The sequence below is a fragment of the Peromyscus eremicus genome, chromosome 11 (genome assembly GCF_949786415.1).
Source record: "Peromyscus eremicus chromosome 11, PerEre_H2_v1, whole genome shotgun sequence".
Lineage (NCBI taxonomy): Eukaryota > Metazoa > Chordata > Mammalia > Rodentia > Cricetidae > Peromyscus > Peromyscus eremicus.
The window spans coordinates 60,625,102-60,649,826 of NC_081427.1; the positions used below are offsets into that span (position 1 = coordinate 60,625,102).

At 38.8% G+C, this 24,725-nt stretch overlaps 1 protein-coding gene across 3 annotated transcripts in view; it reads right to left on the reverse strand.

The window, feature by feature from the left end:
* Nucleotides 1–24,725, reverse strand: part of Ssbp2 (single stranded DNA binding protein 2) — a 263,562-nt gene that overhangs the window by 22,206 nt on the left and 216,631 nt on the right. For all 3 annotated transcript variants that reach the window (XM_059276410.1, XM_059276409.1, XM_059276412.1), the window contains 5 exons: nucleotides 18,509–18,575; nucleotides 17,780–17,850; nucleotides 12,653–12,720; nucleotides 7,689–7,737; nucleotides 523–558 (listed from right to left, as the gene is read on the reverse strand). In XM_059276410.1, coding sequence (XP_059132393.1) covers nucleotides 523–558; nucleotides 7,689–7,737; nucleotides 12,653–12,720; nucleotides 17,780–17,850; nucleotides 18,509–18,575 — 291 coding nt within the window. The remainder of the gene's footprint in view (nucleotides 1–522; nucleotides 559–7,688; nucleotides 7,738–12,652; nucleotides 12,721–17,779; nucleotides 17,851–18,508; nucleotides 18,576–24,725) is intronic.

Consider the following 24,725-nt stretch of genomic DNA (forward strand, 5'->3'; position numbering starts at 1 on the left):
ACACTGAGAAATATTACTATGTATTAGGTTGTAACAAGGAAACAGGTTTTTCAGCTTCTAGGAATAGACAAAACCTAAAAGAGCCTTCCAAATTATTACTTTATGCTGTAGTCTGATCCACTTTGTGGTTGGGATAAAGTTTAATGTTTTCTTATCCTTTATGTGTGGTGAGCAGGCCTGGAGAGAGGGTGTGTACATTATTCTTATGGAGAACTGCGAATTCAAGCATATCGTCGTGTAACTGGGAATGACTCTCCTCATGATTGGATAGAGAGTATTGTAGTGGCTCCCAGAAACATATGCCAAAGTCAGACCGAGTACTCAAGGCAATTCTAGCCAGACTGATAACTGTTTCACTAATGAACATCGACATATGTATTGAGGTTGGCAGATGAAACAACTCAAGATGTTCACTTCTTGGTCAATACACAGGGGCTCTTCTTAACATCTGGGCAACAATTTCATTGCCCAAATAAAATGTAACATCAATTCTTATGAGCAAACAAACCCAAGTGTACTTACTACATAATTCCCAGGAGACGCTGAGGAGTACGGTATCTGGAACATGAGCAGAACAGAAACAAATATTTTCATTTCATGTGACTGCATGAGATTGAATTAAATAAATTGACTTCTCTTTTATCAAGTTTAAAATGCATCACAAAGTATTATAAAACATAAAGGAATTTCCATCTGTGTAAGTGCCAAAAAAATCTAAGCAATTATAATATTATATTGAACTCACAAGAAAATGTAGATTTCAGTCAAGAGGAACTTAAAACTATAGCTTCAAATTATATTGGCTTAAGTCAGTTGTATCCACTGCATGGTACTAATAAGATAGTCTATAAATAGAAAGATGTATACTTGTACAGCTAACACCAGGAGACCAGAAGATTTCAGATTAGTATCCTGTACAGATAAAACTTCTAATTTATGCACAATTTAAAGACATTTACTGCTACTTTCATGCAGTACATGTTGATTCTAACATTCCCTGCTTAGTTAGTATTAAAACAATGCAATAAATTCCAAGGAATTTGCTAACTACAATGACCAAAGGCTGATAATCTGTGAGGACCAGATCCAAGCAACGAATCTCCTTTCTCTTCAAATGAAGTCCCTCCTGAAAAGGCTATTTTCCAGGCAAGAGAGCTACTAATTCACAGTGCTCTGAACAATTAAAAACAGGAAGTGAACAATTAAAAATATATTTTAAAATAAACACCTAAGTGTGAGTGTTAATAGGAAAATTAAACATTTTCAACAAGCCCACTTGCATGACACAGCCATATGCTTTATTCCAAGAAAAGGCAGTAATCTGTCTCCCCAGACTGAGCTAGTGAAGGCCAGAAGACCTTCTGAGAGGCGAACATGCTGATTCCTTTCTCTGATGGCCCCAAACCTGCCATAACAATGCAGTAATATGACGTCACAAAGAAGGAAGTCTACACACCACAATTTTCCCCTTAAAATACTTGATGGTTTTTGGAACTATTTAATAGTAGGCTTTCTCCTCACTGTTTGGTGTCCTTGTTTTCTGTAAGCACAGAACACATGTCACCCAAGCCTCTACTTTGGTGTGAGTGAGAGGGTTGATGGAGCCCGAGCGCCCACAGCTACTGCAGTGATCAGTCTCTGGTGAAGGGATTACTTCCCCTGAGAACTAAGGTCTCTCCCAGCATTAAACCTGGCCTCCATTCAGTAAATGCATGACTTTGCTTTCTTGTGCCCTTGTCAATTCATGATCTACCCAGCCTTTTCAACACATTGCTTTAAATACATACATTTGCCCCCTCTGAACTGCCAACATTCTCTTGGTCCCTGGAATGCATTTCATCTCCCTGTCTTCAGCTCCTGGTCAGTGTTTTCTTACTCTGATATTGTCTGGCACAACAATCTAATCATCTTTTAGCTATTTATTATTCACAATATAGTATATTCCTGAACTCTGTGATATATTGCTATCTCTCTTCCCTTTCTGAGAGTTCAGAACGTCTGTAGCGAGATCTGGAAAATTCCTTTGCCTGACCTCTTTCTTACTACTCATGCTTACAAAACTTACTCTGTATTCCTGTCAGATTATTTTTTATTACACTTTCATCTTTTCTTAGTCAATTAGTCGTTTTGTTTATAAACTAAATTACCTCTACATTCTCCTATACTCTGTAGTTTATTTCTCAAAAATCTTAAGTTTATTCTTTCAAACATTAGTTCCTATTTCTTTGATCATCTGCTAGTTAGTCTCTGTTTTACAAGAGCTTTCCTGGAGGAAGACACAAAGCCAGAATGAGAAGATTACAAATACAATCACACTCTGTAACATGTTAGTTACATGCTACATGCTCTACGAACATCTTCCCATTTTCTGGTCCAGCCTTTGCAAAAACCCTGACGGCTAAGTAATGAGCACGTAAACTTAGTCAACTTTAGGAGGAAGGAAAATTCTTGACCTGTAGTATTCATCCACTTCTTTGTATAAATATTCTCATTTGTTAGATTTCAAGTTACCAAAGGAGTTCCACACACAGTTCACGAAATTCCTGAATGAAAAGCAAATTCTGAAACTTGGACTTATTTTTCACTCTTGTGAGCTGGCCTTTAGAGCGATTATGTCATCCTGAGGAGACACTTTGCCCTCCTGCCATACATTAAACCATCATTTCAGGTGGGCATGCCATTGTTTACAGAATTAAAATTACACCTATTATGCTCGAGAGAGAAAGACAAGAATCTTCTGTTAGTTTCCAAGGACAGCACCTCCAGCCTTCCTCTCCACCCAAGTCTTCACGATTCCTTCACATGGTGAAATAGAACCTCCACTTTTAAATACTTTACAAATTGTTATCTCATCTAGCTGTTCAATTTATTTCCATCTCTGTCTGGACAAGCTCTTCTATTGTAGCGTACATCAACTATTTCTACATTATAATCTTTAGTTTTCTGATTATACTTCAGCCTGTGGGCTCCTACCCCTGGCACGTAACAGAACCTGCACTCCTGCAAGTGGCCAGCAGGATGTGATAGCATAGTGTAAAAGACATACACCACATCGAAAGAGACAGAAATGCTATGTGAGTGTAGTGGGTCTGTTTCTGAGCTCGAAACCTGGGGATGCACAGAAAGAAGGTAGGTGTGACGTGAGAAAGATGAGGAGAACTGACGGGGGAAAGGAATGTGAGAAACACAGCACATTCAGGGAATGTTCGGCAATTTTTTTATGGCTGATACACTGTAGGACTTACGATTGAACAGGAATGAGTGCATACTATCAAAAATAAAAGATTTTCTAGACATGTTCAAGTGCATGCCTTAGTAAGGTGACTCTACAGGGACCAAGGAAAGTGAATCCAAGTAGACTACTGCAAAATTTCAGCTAAGAGATGACAAAAGGAGTTGTGGATAATGCTGACCACAATAAACAGGAGTGGAGAATTGGGAATCATTTCACAAATTAATTGAAAGGACACAATGACAAATGGTGTCATAATTCCATTACAGAGGATCCAATGTGCTCTTCTGAATTCCATGGGCTCCTGTATGCTCTTACATATAGTCAGGAACACACACACACACACACACACACACACACACACACACACACAAATAAGTGTTTTAAAACATGTTAAAATGAAGAGACAGTTGATAAGTAAGATCACAGAGTCAGAGGGTCAGACTCATCTAGCTACAAAAAGCTGATGAAAAAAATTAAGGGTCAAATACGTTGCATGACTAAGCTAGAAGGGAATTCTGCATCTTAACACTCATGATGGTGGTGGTATGAATAAGGGCTCAACAGTAATGCTGCATTGAAAAGGATCACCATCGTCCCAGTTACACCTTTCTCTAGTAGGGAAGTCTATGATGATCTTGTAAGTACTGATGAGCTAGAGTCGGGGAGCGCAACGTCATGCATTGTGCCAATGGAAAGCAGGAACCAGTTTTTAGTGTTTTTTTTTTTTAATTAAAAAATGTATTGTAGTGTAAAAAATGGCCCGTATGGTTAGTCATATTTTTCCTTAAAGGAATTCCCTCCATTTGCTTTTTCATATGCAATCAGAGAACTGATTAATAGAATGCCATACTAAACATCTGGTGTTGTGTCTACCCCTTTCATACTTTCCAGTTAACTGGACTTTCCTTATTTTGACTAGACACAGGTTGCACAGGCTCAGGAGTAGGCATGTGATATAGGCAGGACATATTCATCCCCTCTGTCTGTCTCATGAAGGAGCACATGACTCAAGACAAGCAAATATAGTTTAGTTAGAGTTCTTTCCAATTCCTTTCCTTAACTGGTCGTGGTATTCTTTTGTGTTCAACTAGAAGCCACAAACATAAAGATCTGGGGTGACACACAGCCTTCGTGTGTTCTAAGGGGACAGAGATAAGGAAAAAAGAAGGCACATTTTTCTGAACTCATGAAACCTGAATCAGATTTAAATCAGGATTTTTAGAAGAAAAAATATTAAGGATTGGGGAGGGGGCTGGAGGAATAATGAAAAAGGTATAATAGATATGACAGATGAACAAATGCATGTGAGAAAAGAGATCCCCATCAATTTGTACAATTAATACGTGTTAAGAACTATCATGAAAAGTAAATAGACAGGGAGTTTTCAGGATGAACTAGCCTTTGCTCTAGTAAAAAGTCAACTGTTAGAGAAGTAAAGAAAACATTTAAAAATATCCATTTGGTGACCAACTCAGTGGGAAAAGAAAAGATTCAGGTAAGAATCACTAATAGATGCCAAAAATGGCTGCTGAGGAGAAGGAAGGAAAAGAACATTCACCACAACGTCAAGTATGGTTTTACATGGATCTTTCCGGAGTTATTTTAGTGTAATAGACATGGCACAGCAGCAGCTTAGCCAAGCAATGCAAACTAAGGTGACCAGAGATGAGGCAGGTTCACCAGGAGCCTCCTGCAATGGTGTTCTCAGGAAAACACAAGGCTCCTCCCACTGTAGCCTGGCAGTGAAAACAAGCTACAGGACCTTCTAAACAACTGGTCAGTCAGCACACCTGCAGGTTAACAGAGACGGCCGTGACTGAGCGAGTGGTTCCAGAAAAGCACCAGACACGTGGCCGACGAGTGGCATAAAGGTATTATTTAGACAACTGGACAGATTCAAGTAAGATCTGTAGCCTAGAAAGCAGTATTAACCAGGGTTAGTGCTGTGATTCCGAGCACTGTTTTTGCAGTTATGAAAGATGATATCTTATGTTTAGGAGACACACTGAAACACAACAGGAAAAACTGCTGAGAGAATGAATCCTGGAGCAAATGTGGTAAACCATCAGCACTGGGGTACTGGAGCAGGAGGCATGGAATTCTTAGATCCTTTCAAAATAATGGGGAGAAGGTCGATCATATGAAAAAAGATAAAACCCCGAAAGCCCCTTTAATATGCTGCCCTGAGCAGGCAGACATACTGCACTGCTATCAGCTGAAAGGCATCTGTCATAGTAAATATGTACAGTAAGTCCAAGGAACGTGGAATTCAAAATAACACAGATGAGTCATAACTGCAAAATAATCAAAATGTATGCCACAGACAGAAATATCTACCCCCAACTCAAAGGATGTGCATCGGGATGTGTCTGGGAGGATGTCCCTGTAACGCCTCTCCCTCTGCTTCACAGAAGCCCCTCTCTTCTAGAAGGCCACCCACTCTGCAGTTTCTCCTTTTGGCTCTTCACCTGCTGTGAGAGGAGTATTTTCCCTCTGTATGCTTAGGAGGATGACTTCCTTCTCTTTCTGGGGAAACCCCACACATTCCCCACTATTTTCCCGATGCACATCCTTTGAGTTGGGGGTAGATATTTCTGTCTGTGGCATACATGAGCAGAAAGGATCACCTTCCATCTTCACCTGTCTAAATCATACTGGCCAAATGCACATTCCAGACTGATTATGGACAGTGGATTGTGCACATTTCCACTCCAGTTTCTAGTATTTCTTGGGGTCTAAAATGATTTTGAGCTACTGATCTGATTAGTACACCAATGGTGCTTGGGGGAATCCTCAAGAGATGGGGCCCTCACAACTGAAATTCAACAGAATATGGGATTTGCTTCTCATCTCTGCTTCTATTAAATACACTTTACTTGGCTAATACACTCCCAGGTACAACACAGCTATTTCTCTGTTACCTCCCCAAATGCCATGCATGGTCCTCAGTGGCTCTCGGCTACACTCTCGGGTATGTATGGAAAGGTGCTGATGGACATGGAGCATGAGTTATTCTCTGCCTAGAGTGGATGGCTGTGTGGACACTAAGCTTAAGGAGGAGCACAGGCTTCACTTTTCTATCGAGTTTCATCAATCATGGAGGAAATAGGGATTCTTTCCAGACCCTGGTGCTAGGAAGACTTACCTAGAAACAGTTTAATGGGTACTTTAATAGGACAAAAGTGATGTATTTGGGCTACATGTTAGATGCCATTTCAAAGTGAAATCCTGAATAAACTAATTAAGGCAAAGAGGAAGAAGCAAAGACAAAAAGTCTCCTAAGGCACAGAGGCAACTCAAAGCCCAGGGAAGAAGTTACCCACATTACAATATAATCTGGCAAAGTAATACTTGACAAAGACTTGCTGAACAGTTCACTGAAGGCCCAAGTAGAAGCAACATCTTTCTCTTTACCTGAAATAATTAGTAAATGTCATAACTACTAAAACCAAAAGAAAATAAGATAATACAAAACTAATTATTTCCTCTAAAACATGAATGATTTAATTAACTGAAAGGAAATTTGGCTTTTGCTGTAGAACAACATTGGATCCATGATTATTTTTCCCATACTTCACACACCTTATTTTTCACTTCTTTGAAGTTTTAAATTAATCTTGAATATTAGCTACATTTCAGACTGACTTAACATTCGGGCAATTGGCGGTGAATGGAAGCACCTGTGCACAGCCAGCAAGCTGCATCTCTTCTTGGTTAGCGCTCAGGAACTTTGTCCATGGAGTTCAGTCTGCTGGGCCCTTACTCCACCCCTTAACCTGGCTGTCTGTGTAGAGTGTACACACTACACTAATGTATAAAGCAGGCTTCTCTCACATACTGAAATGCTTATGATTTCAAAGATGAAGAAATCATCTCCAGGATCATAAAACTAAAATCATTCAGTTTAAAACCTGATAGCTTAATTTGCAACCTGTGCATATATTTCTGTGACCTCATTAAGAGGGAAAAAATGCATTAAACCACTGCCACAAAAATATAAGAAAAATTCCCAGGATGTCAGATACATAGATGAGCAGGGATGGCAATTTAGCTAATAGGCCCTAGGCAAATGTGCACCTGGTAGGTATGATAAACACAACTCACAATCATAGTAATTCAGTTTCCTCTAATTGAGACGCATCTTATCTGGCAACTTAATGATCTTGTAGCTACTCCAGAAGATCCAACCTTATGATAAGTAGAGATGGCTATACACACTATTGTATTACTCACTGTTTCTATCTTTACTTTTGAAGATCTATTAACTGACATAGAACATGTTTACACAAGGAAATGAAAATCAGATACGTTTTTAAAAGAATATAAACAAACCTATATTTTTTTGAGTAACTTCTTTAAAAGTGTAAAACAACTGTGTTAAGTTCTTGTGAAGCTCTCAAAAGTAACAGTCTTTTCACTGCTAAATGTTACAAAGTGCAAAATATATACTCACTGAATTGGCATTTGTTGGGTTTGGCCAAGGTCTACCACCACCTGGACCCCTACAAAATGATATGACAGATTACATTTCAACATGTGCCTAAATAGTTCCACAGTAAGTAAAGAACAAGGCACAAAACATTAATGTCTGTAATTCAGTTACTACACATGGTTCTAGTTAAGCACCCAAATTACTTTTTAGTCATCTTAATAGTTTTTCCTTGAATGAAAAAAAATTATTTCATGAAACAGTTTCATGTATAGCTAGTTTAATATTACTTATTTTTATAAACAAGAAATGGAAATTACCCATAGCAGTCTATATATGCTCCTAAATGATTTTTTTACCAGTTTTGGAGTAAAAAGGGATCAAATACAGATAAATATAATCCAATACAGCAATAAGAGTCACCTGCATATCATTCAAAATGATTTTATAAAGTATCTACATAAATGATTACTGTCAAATTACAAATAAGCACTATCTAAACTTGCCTCCTTAAAAATTATATTAAAGTAGATTATATATCAATGTATCATCTGGTGCTAATGATGACTTAGTTACCACTGGGAAGCACTTAGTCTCATGGCCAATACCATTATAATGTAAGGCTGCCACTGAATACTAAGTATAAGTACTGCTGTTTGCCAGAAGAGAATGTAGCCTTTAAATGGGCATGTGAATTACAGTTCTACAGATATAAAAATTCATACTTCATAATTGTAGTTGAAGACAGTAGAGAGAACAAGTCTTGAAATGAAAGGAGATAATCTATACCAATATATTACTTTATTTTAGAATTCATGAGAATGTTTTATATTTCATAGCCTATAAACAAAATTAATGCCCAGTTAATTAAATCAAGAGTCATATACTTGGGATGTGGTATTAAGTACATTTGAATAAATATTGTTTTATGAGAAGCAGACTATTTTTAACTTTCTTTCATTGGTTATAGAAAATTCTCTTTCTACTCACTAAGGCAGTGAAATTTTCTAGTTTTAAAGTTCCCTTGAATCTATGAATCTTAAATGTAAAGTAATAAACATTAAACAAAGACACTGTCCTAGTTACCTCGCTTGGACTCATTACAACTGTTTGAGATTTAGTCTGGTATTCACAGGGTATAAACAGAGGGATATGGTGTAAATCCCTCCTTTGGCTCTGTTCCAAGTGCCCTAAGGAGAATTCTCCCCTTGAGGTGATATTGATGATAAGGATGACAGTGGTGACAACAATTTTACAATTGATTATTGAACACTTTTCAAAGTCAATTTTACATGCAGGATTCAGTGTCCTGATGGACATAAAATGATGCGAAACAGGATGCATGTTGATCAAGTGAAACGCTTGAGTAGGAAGATTAGCCAGAGTCTGTCTGGTGCTAAATATAACACAGTGAAGAAGCTGGGCAACCCAGAAAACAGTCAAATCATGGGAAACTTGAACTGCACTGATGATACATAGTTAATTGTCTTCTAACTTTGAATATGACCCATGAAGAACTGTAGGAATCGGTCTCACAACGTGGCTCAGTGGGTAAAGATGTTTGCTGCCCAGCCTCCTATCCTGAGCTCTGTCCCCAGGACCCACATGGAGAAGGTGAGAACAGCTTCCTCAAAGCTGCCCTCAAATCTCTCCACACATGCTATGGCACGTGCATCCCTGACACAAAGTCAATGCAATTTCTTTTGAAGAATTGTATGAATAAGGTATATAAAATAAAATATGTAACTTAAAGTTGTGTACTATTAAATTAGAAGCTAAGTTAAAAGTCAGAAATTTTTATTTAGTAAATAACATAAATTCAGTGTTAAACTTATCATAAGAAACATCATTTCTACTGTTTATACTACTCTAGTCCCAGAATTCTGTATTTCACATCAACTTCATTTGAACATTATAGGAATTACATATGAACTCATATAAACACACTGTGAGAGTTCCACAAACAGCACTGAAGCCAGTGCCTAGTGGTTTAAAGATCAACTAAGTTAGTCGATCATGTCCGCCTCTGCTGGAGCCTCGAGATTACCAAGAAGCTGACCCAACATCTGTAAGCATGATTCTGAATAAACACTAGGGGATGAGCCCTTTTTAGAAGCAAAGAAGAAGAAAACGTGACAGATGTACGTGTTTTTGACAAGCATCTATTATGATGGACAGCTGGAATCATGACTACCAAGGAGATAACTCTCCTTTGGAACTCACTCATTTAAATAACCCACTGAACAGTCCCTTCTGGAAGCCATGGGATGTTTGCAGCTCCTCGCTTCTGTAAATGGCTACAAGGCTGAGGAGCAGTGTTCCAGGGCAGGGCTTGTAAATTTTACATCACTTAATATTGGGTGTTTACTTGTTATAGAAGTGTTGAAAACCTACTTTGAATGTTCAGGACAAACTACTGTGCAGTTTGTTCCAAGTTTAAAAAACAGAAGTGTCATGTTCCCACTACCATAAGCCTTTTCTCTCCAATGTTTTTGTGACCAATTTCTACTGTTTGTTTGTTTGAGACAGGTTGTCTCTGTGTAACAGCCCTGGTTGTCCTGGAATTGGCATTGTAGACCAGGCTGGCTTTGAACTCACAGAGACCCACCGGCCTCTGCCTGCTTCCCTGAGCTGGGATTAAAGGCATGTGCTACCACAGCCCAGCAACCAATTTCTATATATGAACTTCCATTAATGGGATTAACAAAATTTGTGTTGTGAATGTTTAATTCTGCAATTAAAAGCTCTGGTGGCTGGTCAGAACACAGCACTGAATCACTGGGGGGCCAGGACTGGCTTTTATTTCACTGTCTTTATATTCTCCTGGCAAATGAGAGGAATGAAGAAACATTCTGAGTATCTGGAAGCCTGTTCTTGCTCCTAACCCATTTCAAAGTGGAGCTTGAGGGAACACCATGTCCTGTCTTTCAAATTTTCAGTACCCCGATAGTGTTCTCTTTTTCTTTTTTCTTTAAAAACGTCATGAAGAAAGTCACGGGTGCCATTTAAAAACCCCCTCTTTGTGTCACACATTTGTGTTAAAGATTATAAATAATGATTTTTAATTCAATGTATTTTACAAGTGTGATGAAGATATGGTGTATTTCTTGTTCTAGTCCACTTTGATTTGCCAGGGATACCAGCAATGCAATGATTACTCTCTTTGACTAGAATGTGATTAATCGGAAAGTTTCCCTGCCATAGGAAAGCATTTATTGTGCCTAAATATATATGTGCTTTTCACTGTCTCTGAGAGAATCCCAATTTACTAAAAATGAAAAGAATTACAGAAGACTCCAAAATAAAGGGAAAGTAACAAAAAATGAGAATAAGCACGTAAATCTTCATTCTCTTTAATAACTAGACTTCATATCAACAGTGGACTCTCATATAAGAGAAAATATTTCAAACTATCTAAGAATGTTTAAGAAGGCTAAATATCCAAAAAAAAAAAAAATCCTACTAAGAATTTCAGCCACGTTTTTCGTCTTAATGGTCTAGGGAATTAAGAGTACTCATATGTGGATGCTTAAGCACATATATCAGAAGGAACTAGATAATTTTAAGTAATTATTTGAGTCCCTTAAATCATATGAAAATAAAATTTTATTATGTACCAGCAAAATCAGGTTTACCTCAAGGTGGCTGTATGGCTAATTATTACACAGAGTACTATATTGTTTCATATTAGATATGTCCTTATCACTTGTGACAACTTGATTGAGCATAATATTACAATATTACAATTTTATTGAAATATATTGACTTTTAAAGTGAGAATCTAAATTAAGTTTCATGTATTTTCTGGCCTACTGTTAAGAGCTCCAGCTTTTAACATAAGTACAAAATACCATTCAACCCTCTGGAGCAACTGCTAATAAAGGGTGAGCCTGTGAGGAGTTCAAGAGCCAGACTTCATGTCTATCCATTTTTATTTCAAAGGCAAAAAAGACGTTATAGAACAATTTGACCTACTTTTCTCCCTGTTCTGTTAGTTTTGAGTCTGGCTGGTATCCACTTATTAACCTATTTTCAGTTTTAGTAAAAATTGCATCCTATGAAAATGGTTTCAGAAGCTTAAAAAATCCTGCATACATCAAAAGAGCTTATTTCACAGTATGTCTTCATGCCACTGAATGACAGAGAGTTGTTTCATTTAATACGTAAGGAGCTAAAAACAGGCAGATGGGAAGTAAAGTTGAGGAGCTTCAAGCCCACACGGAACACAGTAATCACTTCTGATGAGCTTCCTTTAGGCCCCATCACCCTGGTGATCCTCTGGTGAGTTCATAAACGTCATTAGCAAGATCTAGTGTATACATGCCTTCAAGTGAAGGTTGGAGAATGCAAAATAAATAAAAAATTCCTTAGCAAATTGCATTGCAACATAAACAAACTACTCTTTTTGGACTGGAAAGGTCATTCCAGTAATACCAACATCTTCAGTTTATTCCTTATCCAGTTACATCTTGAGTTTTCAAAGAGAACCAATCCTGTACTATGTAGTTCTTTAACACAGGATATCACCACAGAGAAGTCTTCTGTGTTGAAAGTGGTCCCAATAATGCAAACATAGACATATGTTTATGAGACTAACTCACCGTCAGCTCCCACAAAGAACTTATCAACATGACTAAGAATTCTCATTTATCATCTTCTGTAGAGTTAGTACATGGTTCTGGTATCTGCATCTCTTCATAGTGTTATATAGATTTCATATGAAATCTATACATAATTATTAAAAAGAAACAGACTTAAAAGTTGTGAATTTATGGTACCTAAAATGCAAAAAGAATTTGAAAGTTGCATGGAAAGAAGAAAAACATGATAGTAAGTCATGAAAATGAAGTAAGAAATTGCACTCATGTTTAGTTCATTTTCATACAGTAAAGACATTGAGGTACTTAAATTGCTTCACAAATTCGTGTAATTTCAGAAGACAGAAAACGGAATACTTCACTAAACAGAGTAATAAGCATTTTGCTTACATGTTCATTGCAGGCATTCCGGGGCCACCTAAAGCATTCAGTGGGGGTCTCATTGCACCTCCATAGTTCTGTAATGATAACCAAGGGTCAGACTACCACAAAACAAAAAAACAAAACCAAAGAGGAGGGGGGAAAGAAAGGAGAGCAGGTTAATGACTTCCCTACGTAACTCCTGACTGGATAAGGCCTGTGTAATTCATTCTCTGAAGGGTCCACTCTGTTATTTTTGCTTCTATTTTAACAACTACTTTGGTTCATGCCATTTAAAAATTCTATGAATATGGACAATCATTGGATCATGTTAAATGATCAAGATATGATCAAAATTATAACATTTAGCATATCTTTTACTAATTACCTAATATCTATACATTAGTTACTTTTTCAAATAAACATTTTATAAATCCAAAATTCTGTTTTTAGATAAACTATTAATTCAACAAGTTTGAAATTATTAGATAAGAACAATTACATGAAGTCTGAAAAGAAACTGAACAAGTAAACCCAGCCCCCAAATGCTGACTATAAGCGTCTATTCATAGACAAAGAGATCCAACATGGGCATGTGCTATTATAACACTCAAACTATATGAGAACTAAAGCATACTGAAAATACGCATGCATGAATTATGTGACTCAGTGAACCTCAGGCAATACCTACTGTGTGCATTAAAGGAGATGAAAGCAGTTTAATGCTTTAGTATGCATATCATATTAGCTTACTAGTTGACAATAAGAATCAAAGGTTGCTGTGGGATGGTCTGTATGTTAAATGTGTTGCTCTGATTGGTTAATAAATAAAACACTGATTGGTCAGTAGCCAGACAGGAAGTATAGGTAGGACAAGGAGAGAGGAGAATTCAGGAACAGGAAGGCTGAGACAGAGACACTGCCAGCCGCCACCATGACAAGCAAATGTAAGGTACCGGTAAGCCACAAGCCACGTGGCAACTTATAGATAATAGAAATGGATTGATTTAAGATATAAGAACTAGATAACAAGAAGCCTGCTGTGGCCATACAGTTTGAAAGCAATATAAATCTCTGTGTGTTTACTTGGTTGGGTCTGAGCAGCTGTGGGACTGGCAGGTGAGAGAGATTTGTCCTGACCGTGGGCCAGGCAGGAAAACTCTAGCTATAAAAGGTTACTTTCTGATGATCATGTTAATACATTGGGCACTGTCAATGACTTTCACATTTAGTTTTCTGATGCTAATCTCTCTCCTCTCCAGTCTTGTATTCCAGTTAACGTTGCTGGTTCCTTTGCTTTGCTCACTCTTTAAATGTTACTTTTCCCCACATTTTAGCTACAGCATCATTTTCAATAAATATACATTCATGGGTAATCTTATCCGCTACAATCTGTTCAAACACTGCTTATACACTAGGACTCTGAATCTATTTTATCATGTGTCTCTGTGTGCCTGAATTATGCTGAACTCCACAGTGGTAGGTTCTGCCTGGTTGCCATCTCATGCTCGGCACATAGAAATAATCATCATCTGCTTGTGCTTAAGTTCTTTATAGTTTCTCCTCCTTTAGTACTTTAGCATCACCTGCCACATAATAAGCCATGCTAGGAATTTCTAGAAGTTCCTGGATATCCTTTCTTTTTTAAACATTTCCTCTCTGATCCACTGCCAGGGTCTGTTGGTTGCAGCCGTGAAAGCTCCCGCATGGCGTTCTACTTCCTAATGTGAAGACAACTGCACCATCTCAATCCGTTTCTGTTCTACTCTTTCCTTATCCCAATTTATTCTGTGGACTTCCTCGAGCAAGTTTCTTTTTCTAAACCACAGTATTACTCATGCCAGTTAAAAGATATGACCCAGATTACCCGTCAAATAAGCCTAAACTCCTGAATATGTCCCCCTAAAGTTAATCGCAGGCCAGCCCCAACCTATGCTTTCTGCCTTCATTTCTACATTTTTGAACTTCTTCTCACAGTTATATTTCTAGCCTACTGGACTTCTCCAAATTAAAGAAACTACACTTTCATAGCCATGTTGTCTCACCTACAGGAACACTTGGAGGAGGTGTTAAGAGGACGAAATGAATCAATTAGAAAGGTCTGTTAATCTAGACAGAATGACATACTTGGTAAGAGAAATCCCCAGCCACTTGCTACTGTCATTGTTGATTCACTTTCACTTTAAGGAAATATTTACATTCAGGTGTGTGAGCTGTAGGAGAATCATTCTAGCCACATACGTCATCAGGTGAAATGGCAGCTACCTCTCTTCATCTTTGGGTGAAGCATGGGAGTAGTAGGGGTAGTAATTAGCAAGGGATTTCAGAGTCAAAAGTCATGGAAATGAAAACTATACATGGTAAAGGAAGGCAGAGATTCTTTCTGGGACAGCTGGCCACTTTTCTCCTTATTTGTGAGTTTTAGAGAATCTAATAGTCCATGGATGTCCCTGAGAGCTCTGGGCACAGAAAGGCATTAGCTTGGGTCTCTACTGCCATAGCATTACGGCTTCTGTAACACACTGCCTTTGGGAGCCAGGGGCTCTCCACAGAGTCTGGTTGGCCCTGGGCTTGCAATCCTCTTGGCCCAGCCTTTGGAGTTCAGGGATTACAGGTGTGTACTACAGCAGCCGCTCCTTCATATGGGCCAACAATTCTCTTAACCTTATTTTCCTTACCTGCACAACAATAATAATATTAATTTCCATGTAGACTTTTCATAGGACAAAATGAAATATAAACTATCAGAGTGCTTAATTAATTAAAATATGGCACTTGCTACTGAAAACCTGTAGCTATTTTAATTCTTTTCAAGGATGTTAATAAAGTGTAATGAGCCCCCTTTGCTCCACTCTCATGTAGCCTCAACTCTAAAGCATCACTTACTTCTCTGTTCATGTGATGACCCACTGAGTTATTATATAAGGGCTCCATATTTGTTTTCTAGGCGTTTAGTATTAGATAATAACTTTTCTAAATGCAGCCGCATTTTCTGCTCAACAATATGCACCTTGAAGACAGAAATCCTATTTTATTAATCTTTTTATACTCAATGGTCAAGTAAGATGTCTGATACACAGTAGGCCTTCAATAAATGATGAGCTAATTAAACTGAATTGTCACAGAAAGTGAGGGATTATCCAGTATAATACATGATTTACAGATATAAAATATTTTCATTTTGTGACTAATATTCCCAATCACAGAGAACTCAGGAAGAAAAGAAAGAAAAAGAAGGCTTTCCACGTGGCTCAACAAAGGCAGAACGGGATGAGCTCATAGAGAATCTCCGAACCTTAGCGCTGGTGGCCACTGTCTATTCCTTCTGGGCTCATCTCTTAGCGCTGGTGGCCACTGTCTATTCCTTCTGGGCTAATCTCTTAGCACTGGTGGCCACTGTCTATTCCATCTGGGCTAATCTCTTAGCACTAGTGGCCACTGTCTATTCCATCTGGGGGAATTTGTCTTCCAATGCAATGTGCCTCACAAAAAGGTGTTCAGACTCTGTCTGCTATGAAACTTTAAAACGTCTTTCCTTGATTGGACTGTTTAATTATTAGGAAGTTTTAACCTACAGTAAGTTGAATTCTACAGTTTAGGCTGTATTTAAATATATGGAATCAGTTTATTTTCTATATGCGAGCTATACATTCTCATCTCCCATTCATCCACCCCAACTACCTGATTTTTAGATGTTACTTGCATGTTGCTTATTCACCCTTCAAGATTCTAGAGAAAATTAAAATAGCTGTGTAACTTAAGAGGCTATTTCCATGAGTCCCATGGGATTTGTTTTTTTTTTTTTTTTTTTTTTTTAAAGAAACAGGTTAGCTAAGTGACTATCACAAAAATAAAGAGAAAACAATTTCAAACTTTGTATCAGAAGACTTTTTTTCCCCCTCTGATGAAATAAATAATTTTGCTTTTATGTTTAAAGTATATTGGTACTAATTTAAAAATCACTTGCGGTTGCTGTCCTTAGATTGAAAACATATTATAAATATGCCTTAACTTGGGGTAAGAGTTTATGTCTTCACCCATACAATACACATTAACCACATGGTCACTCTGTTCTGTCTGCACTTGCTCAACACACAGTCCTCAAGAACCATTATGCTAAGTATATTTCTTTGTTTCAGCTTAAGTTGTTATCAGAAATGACTATCGCATTTTATTACACATGCCTTAAGGTAAAAAAAAAACTCAGAAGTGGTATTTATGGAAAAATTAGGGAGACTGGTCAACGGCACAGGCCTTTAGTCCTAGCACTCTAGGGATTCAGAGGCAGGAGGATTTCTGAGTTCAAAGTCAATCTGGTCTACAGAATGATTTCCAGGCCAGCCAAGGCTACACAGTGAGACCTTGTCTCAAGCAAAACATGTATATTTTGTCTGTGCATAAAGCTACAAACACCATTCCAGAGCCTGTTTCTACAATACAGATACAGAGACAGGACAGTTTACCCTCGGGTGGCAGCATGTGGTAAAATGTCTGTTGTAGGACTTGATTTCATCATCTTTCAGGAAATGAAGCTTATCTTTTTTGATGCACATATTTCATATGAAAGGTGATATGTGTGACTATGTAGTAAGATTCCTGCCATTCCAAATGATTTTACTTAAACTTTCTCTCCTATCCATTCATGAGCATGGCTCTTGCTTTTGTTTAAATGCAAGGTCTTTACAATAAATTTTCATCAATTCCTTTTGTGTGGTGTAACTTTTATGGTTATTGTTGGTGTTTCTGGTTTCTGAGGTAAATTTATACCAAGATACTTTATTTCCTTCATACTAACAGAAATAGATACAAAAGATACTGCTAATACAAATAGAAAAAAATACACTACAATCTGGCTTTGCAGAGGAAGTATTCACACTAACATAATAAACAGTGACTAAAAGTCATCACAAGAGTTTAGTAGCCAGAAGTAAGTTTTTATTATCTCTCATAATTTTTTATAATATAAAATATAGTTATTTATAACATAAAGCACAGAACCTAGTGTACTTTTAATTTCAGAATTTTATAGTGAGATCTACATGTCCAATGCAGTCAGCCCCCGAGGTCTGTCAATACTCCAGTGCATATGCTAACAGCCAGAAAACAATGGCCTCTTATCAGGAGGCAGCAGCCACGGCTCTCAGGCTGATTATTTACCTGTGGTCCTAAGGGCACCATTCCTCTCGGAGGAGTCATTCTCTGCATTGGTCCACCCATATTTGGATGTCCTAAAGGAAGTATGATGAGATTAGCAATGGATCAGCTATGAGCACCATGAGACCAGTTCCCTCTTTGTGGGTAGAACCATGCCATATCCGAGCATGGCCACCAACGTGTTTTGACTTTTGTAACCACAATTTCCAGCTCTGGCTATCAGCTATCCCACACCCTCTATTGCTTTCTTGGCTGAAATTTTCTTCCTTCTCTGTGTTGAATTACTTCTCTCACAGCCTTTGATCTTTCCTTAGGACAGTATTTCCTGCACTACAGCCTTCGCTGTCCATGGTCCCTAAGTATCTCCAAGGAAGGACGAGGTTACTGGGACCCTTGAACTAATGAAGTCAGGTGTCACTTTGTCCTCTTCCCGACTATCAACACTAAGTCCTCTATCTGAAAAGGGCAGAGGAACTGATAAATGTGTTATCATTTAACTTCCTATGCGTCCGAAGTCATAGACAGACTTTAGACATTTTAATATTCTGTCTCTATGTCAGCATCTCTAACCTGCTATTGTGCATAATTGAGAATCAGCTGGAAGTAGAAACCATTTAGTCATGTTGCTGTGAAAATGCATCTGGTAAGATGATGGATTATTTATACCAATGAAGTTCTTCTCAGAGATTCCCTCACTGGCCCAGGACCTCAGTTTCACCCTCCTTTAATCACCTTGTTGTCGGGTCGGGTCCATTCCACTGGGGAGTAATGGCTGACTTCCCGGGACACCGCCAAGTGCCTAGCAATTAGTAAAACAGAAATGAAAAGCAATAGTGTAAATATTTATGAAACATGTGCTTTAAACATTCCCCTTTTAAGTTTCTACAACTACAAATGCATTTGAATCTCTCTTAAGATCTTTCAGTTTCTCATTCATTTTATAAACTTCATCCTTGTACATCCTAAATGTAAGATTTTTGTTGTATAAGAAATTCTGTTTGGGGCCAGGCAGTGGTGGCACACGCCTTTAATCCCAGCAATGGGAGGCATAGGCAGGCAAAGAATTTGAGTTTGAGGCCATCTCGGTCTACAGAGTGAGTTCCAGTACAGCCAGGGCTACACAGTCAAACCCTGTCAAGAGAGAGAGAGAGAGGGAGGGAGAGAGAGGGAGGGAGAGAGAGGGAGAGAGAGAGGGAGAGAGAGGGAGAGAGGGAGGGAGGGAGGGAGGGAGGGAGAGAGAGAGAGAGAGAGAGAGAGAGAGAGAGAGAGAGAGAGAGAGAGAGAGAGAGAAGGAGAAGAAATTGTTTTATCCAATCTTGTACATAAATCTTGTGGAGATAAGTCTACAATAAGCCATCCTATTTCTTCTTTAGTAGTTTAATGGCATCTTCAAAATGTAATTTAATAGGGAGACTGAAATACCTTTCTATAAAGATCTTCTAATTTAACTTAAATTGAAAATCTTATCAAATTAAATATTCAAATATTTTAAAAAAGAAATCTAACAACTGTGCACCCAGATTTGGCCAGTTGCCTTAACTGTTATCATGGCATGTAGCAAGAGCTCTAGTTTCTTTTTTGCTGAATTCTTGGATTTTGTTGTTGTTGCTTGCAAGTCCACCACTATACACTTACTGCTCAGTCTGTACAGTGTTACTTGTACGTATGATTTCAGACAAGTATTAGATAACCAGTTGGTGTGCTCTTCTCCTCTCAAGAACCCGTATGTGGCCACTGCTGACATCTTTATGAGTCTGTTTTGGGATCACTTCCTTACAGAATTCTTGGAACAAACCTTACAATTGCATAACTTCATGAACATATGAAGCACTCCCGTATATCCCAACCCAGAGTCCTTAGAGCCCAACATTAACCTCTGTCCTACCATCCCCCCCCCCAAGCCCATCATAAATTATCTTCTGGATCTCTTGAGAGCAAGTGCCTCACCATCCTACTATTTCAAGTCAGGAAATAGCCTGATACAGCAGCACCTCCACGCCACACAGCTAACGTAAGTCTTGTCATTTCTCTTATTTCTTTCTGGTACAGGACATCATGGAGCATGTGTTGCCTTGAGCTGCCATGACTGCTTTTCTAAGCATAAACAACTCCCATTTTTCCTCTCCATGCCAACCCTTCTCTGTCAGCCCTCACTGGCTGTAAGGAAAATAAGCTGTGTATTTTACAGGGTGACTCTGATATTCTTTTCATGATCTGGACTCAGGTCATGTCTTCTAAACATGAAGGAATATCACAGAGAAGCTTTGATGCTCTTCTCTGTGTACCACATCTGAGGGTACAAGATGCCCACTCACCCACTACTGACCATCCTAAGCTTCATTATCTGATGGTGTTGGTACCTGTCAGATTTCTATATTATAAAGCCATCATCCCCACTCCCTGAAACTGATGATTTTTATTATCAGAACTATTCTAATATTGTCAACATCCCATTCCTTACACTCCTTTGTTAGCTTTACCACTAATCCCCAACCACTGAGATGATTGCCATATGGAGATACTTCATGCCCATCATTGCCTCTATGTTTCCTGGCTGACATTTAATGCAAGAAAGCCATATTTACTTATTTACTACTCATGGGTCCTATTTTATTCAATGGGTTATAATCCTTCAATTATCTATTCCTTTTGTATGTGTATAGTATATATGTGTATGTGCTTATGTGTATGTGGGGTTGAGGTTGACACCAGGTGTATTCAAATGCTTTCCATTTTATTTTTTGAGACAAGAATCTGCTGAAACTAGAGCTCCCCAGTTACATTGACTTGGGATGGCCATGAGCCCCAGTGATCACCTGGCTCTCCTTCCAGCACTGGGATTATAGGGGCATGCTGCTATGCCTGCATCTTATGTGGATGCTGGATTTGAGTTCAGGTTTTGAGTATTTTTAACTTTCTGCCATAAAACTCTCCAGGTGCACACTGCTCTTTACTTTGGCCTAGCTCTTGGAGCAGCCCCTTCTTAAAGGATCTTGATTCTTTTGATAAGCACAGCACTTAAGCACCATGATCTGGGCAACTGGTCTTGTTACTCGGGTGCAATACCTTTAGACACTTGTAGTGACCAGTGAGCTTGAAAAAAATATACAGGTGAATAATAAATTCATATGCTGTATATACATGCACATCAGATTCACTGCATATTACATTCAATACTCAAGTTCAAATCTGCTGCTACCTTGGGATTATTTTTGCCTCCTATGTAGGCTTGTCAGTATTTTATCCAACAGTAGGAAGTGTGGCCTTTACTACCTTCAATGTATTTTCTTCTGTAACTCCTAAGTGCATTTCTTTGCCCAGTATAACTCATCTTCCAACCACACTTCCAGCTACTGCAGAGTGGCTCTGGTGCAGCCCCAGGGCATCCTTGTGTAGATGGAAGATACTGACAGCAACATCAATAAAAACTACGTAATACAAACACTTAACTGACTCAACAATACACTTCTGAATGAACAGTGTGGGTCATTAAAGAACTCTGAGAGGAAATTAAAAATTCTTACAGTCAGATGACAGTACAATAAATACATCATCCTTTGATACACAGCCAAGGCAGCCCTAAGAGAAAGTTTACAGATATAGGGGCTTGTATTACAAAACTAGAGACATCTCACATAAACAACCTAATGATGTATTCAAAATTCTAGAAAAATAAGAAGCCAATCTCAAACCTGGCAGTTGGAAAGAAATAATAAAAATTAAGACAAAAATTAATGAAATAAAGATTAAAAGAGCACACAAAATCAATCAAAGAGTGAGTTCTTTGAAAAAGTTAGTAATATTGACAAACCCTTAGCTAAACTGGCAAAAAGCAAGAGGAAAAAGACCCATGTTAAGGCTACATGTAACAAACCCATAACCAGCATTATACCAAAATCAGAAATTGCTGGTACTATTTCCCCTGAAGACAGGAACAAGACAAGGATGCCCACTTCTACTTTTACTCAATACAGTGCCCTCTGCCTTAGCTATGGGATTAAACTAGAAAAAGATACACAGGAACAAAAATAAGTAAGAAATGTGTTACACTAGCCCCACCTACACATAAAAGACCCTAAAGAATCATCTAGAAAGCTTTCAGATCTAAGAAACATTTTAAGTAAAGTTTTAGAACACAAAAATCAATCAACAAAATGAATTACTCTTCTCATATATGGACAATAAACTCCCAGAGAAAGAAATTAGAAATATCTTATTCATTATAGCTCCAAAAAAAGTAGCTAAAATAAACCTAAGCAAGGCTGTGAAAGACCTCTACACTGAAAACTCCATCACCATTAAAAAATGACAGAAAAGAAAATACTAGATGATGCAAATAATCTGTGTTCCTGATAATCAAATATTAGGAATTAATGTCATGAAAATAGCTACACTACTGAAAGTGGCCAACAGATTGAATGTAATTCCCACCAGGATTCTGATGTCATTCTTCACAGAGCTGTAATGAAACAATCCAAGAATTCATATAGAACCACAATAGGACATATTTCTGGTTAGTTTTATGTCAACTCAACATGTCATTTGGGAAGAGGGAACTTCAATTGAGAAAATGCCCCCACCAGCCTGGCCCATCAACAAGCCTGTGAGGATTAATTTCTTAATTGATGACTCATATTGGTGGGTCCAGCTCACTGTGGACAGTTCCACCCCTGTGGAAGATGCTGGTCCTAGCTCTAAGAAAGCAGCCTGAGCAACCCACGAGGAGACCAAGATGTCAGCAGCACTCCCATAGCTTCTGCTTTGGTTTCTGCCTCTGGATTCCAGCCTTGTGTTCCCACCCTGACTTCTCTAGAGGCTGGAGTGTAAGCAGTAAGGTGAAATATACCCTTCCCTCCACCAAACTGCTTTAGGTCACAGTGTTTTATCATGACAGAAGCCCCAACTAAAACAAAATTGGCAGACTTGACCATGTATTTTTGGGAGGATTATGCTGGAAATGCCACTGAGTGCTAAGAGCTCAGTGGACCATTCTGTGGGAGCATGGAAGATACAGAAACCAAAACAATACAGATGATGGAGACCTAGCTTGTGATGTTTCACAGGAAATACAGACTCTAACCAGGCTATATGAGTGATATTTTAAATGAAGGATACGTGGTTCTGGTCAGCTAGGAATCAAGAACTGACTTTGATTACCAAGACACTTTGCTTTGTGTGGACAATCAATACTGGTTATCTGGAACTGATAAATTAGCAATGATTAGGAAGCGACCAGCATCACTGAGGTAAGATCTTCTGGGAAGTGGTTCCTTAGGATCAGTATACAGAAGCTGTGGCCCAGAGCTGGCCAAGGCTGTATCTTGTACCAGCAGCTAAACTTGATAATGTGTAAGAGCTTCCCAGCTGGCACTTGTTTTGAAGGTATGAAGAGGAGCTGAGCCTTGGCACTGTATGGCAGGGCTGGTCTTTAGGAGAGGCTATCAGTGAAGGTACAGTCTCAGTTTCAGGAGAAGCCACATGATTAAAGGGCTTACGGAGATACGGAGGATTGAAGTCATGTGGCAGGTCAGAGTCCCTGAGGAGAGGCCATCAGAGGTTACTAGTGAATTGGCAGCCCGAATGCAATGGAGACCCCAACATTTTGGAGATGTTAGTATCACAGGGCAGCTACCAAAGACAGCAGCCACTGCAGAGTGGTTCCGGCCTGAATTTAGAAGATAAGCTATGTGTGCTAACAATGGCAGAGCTGGAGAAATGGAGGGAGTCCTTGAATGGAGCCCAAAACACTGTGAGTGAGGAGCGCTAGAAGTCAGACACTGAACTTTTTATACTGTTGCACTTTGGCTTTGTCTGCTTTGGTCTGATTGCGACTGTACCCTGGTTCTTCCACCAGCAATGGAGGAGTGTTCCCCTTGCTCCACATCCTCTCCACCATGAGCTGTCACTTGTGTTTTTAGTCTCAGCCATTCTGACAGGTATAAGATGAAATCTCAGAGCCGTTTTGATTTGTGTATCAATATGGTAGTTTCTCAGAAAACTGGGAATCAATCTACTACAAGACTCAGCTATACCACTCTTGGGCATATACTCAAAGGATGCTCAATCATACCACCAGGATACTTGCTCAACTATATTCATAGCAGCTTTATTTGTAATAGCCAGAACCTGGAAACAACCTAGATGTCCCTCAACCAAGGAATGGATAAAGAAAATATGGTACATAAACACATGCCATTAAAAACAATGACATCAGGAAATCTGAAGGCAAATGGATGGAACTAGAAAAAAATTATCCTGAGTGAGGTAACCCAGACCCAGAAAGATAAACATAGTATGTACTCACTCATAAGTAGATATTAGCTGTAAAATAAAGGATAACTATACTACAATCTACAGACCCAGAGAAACTAGGTAACAAGAAGGGATCAAGGGGGGGGGGTCCCTCTGGAAGGGGAAATAGAAGGGATTTCATGAGTGGATGGCAGGTAGGTGGGAATGGGAACATGAGCGATCAGGTTGGAGTGGGGTGGGAGAGAGTACTGAAAGAAACTACTGGAAAGGGGGGAGCATTTTGGGGTCAGGCAAAAACATGGCACAAGGGAATCTCTCAGGAATCTACAAGGAATACCCTAGCTAAGACTCCTTGCAATAATGGATACGTAGCCTCAACTGGCCACCTTCTGTGACGAGATTGGTACCTAGTCCAATTGTCATTAGAAAGGCTTCATCCAGCAACTGATGGAAACAGATACAGACTCACAGCCAAACATTAGGCAGAGTTTGGGGAACCCTGCAGAAGAGAGGGAGAAAGGATTGTAGTAGGCAGAGGGGTTAAGGACACCACAAGAAAACTCACAGAATCAACTAACCTGGGCTCAGGGGCTCAGAGACTGAACTGACAACTAGGAAGCCTGCATGGAACTGACCTAGGCACTCTGCATATACATTACAGTTGTGTAGCCTGGTCCTCTTGTGGGGCTCCTTACAG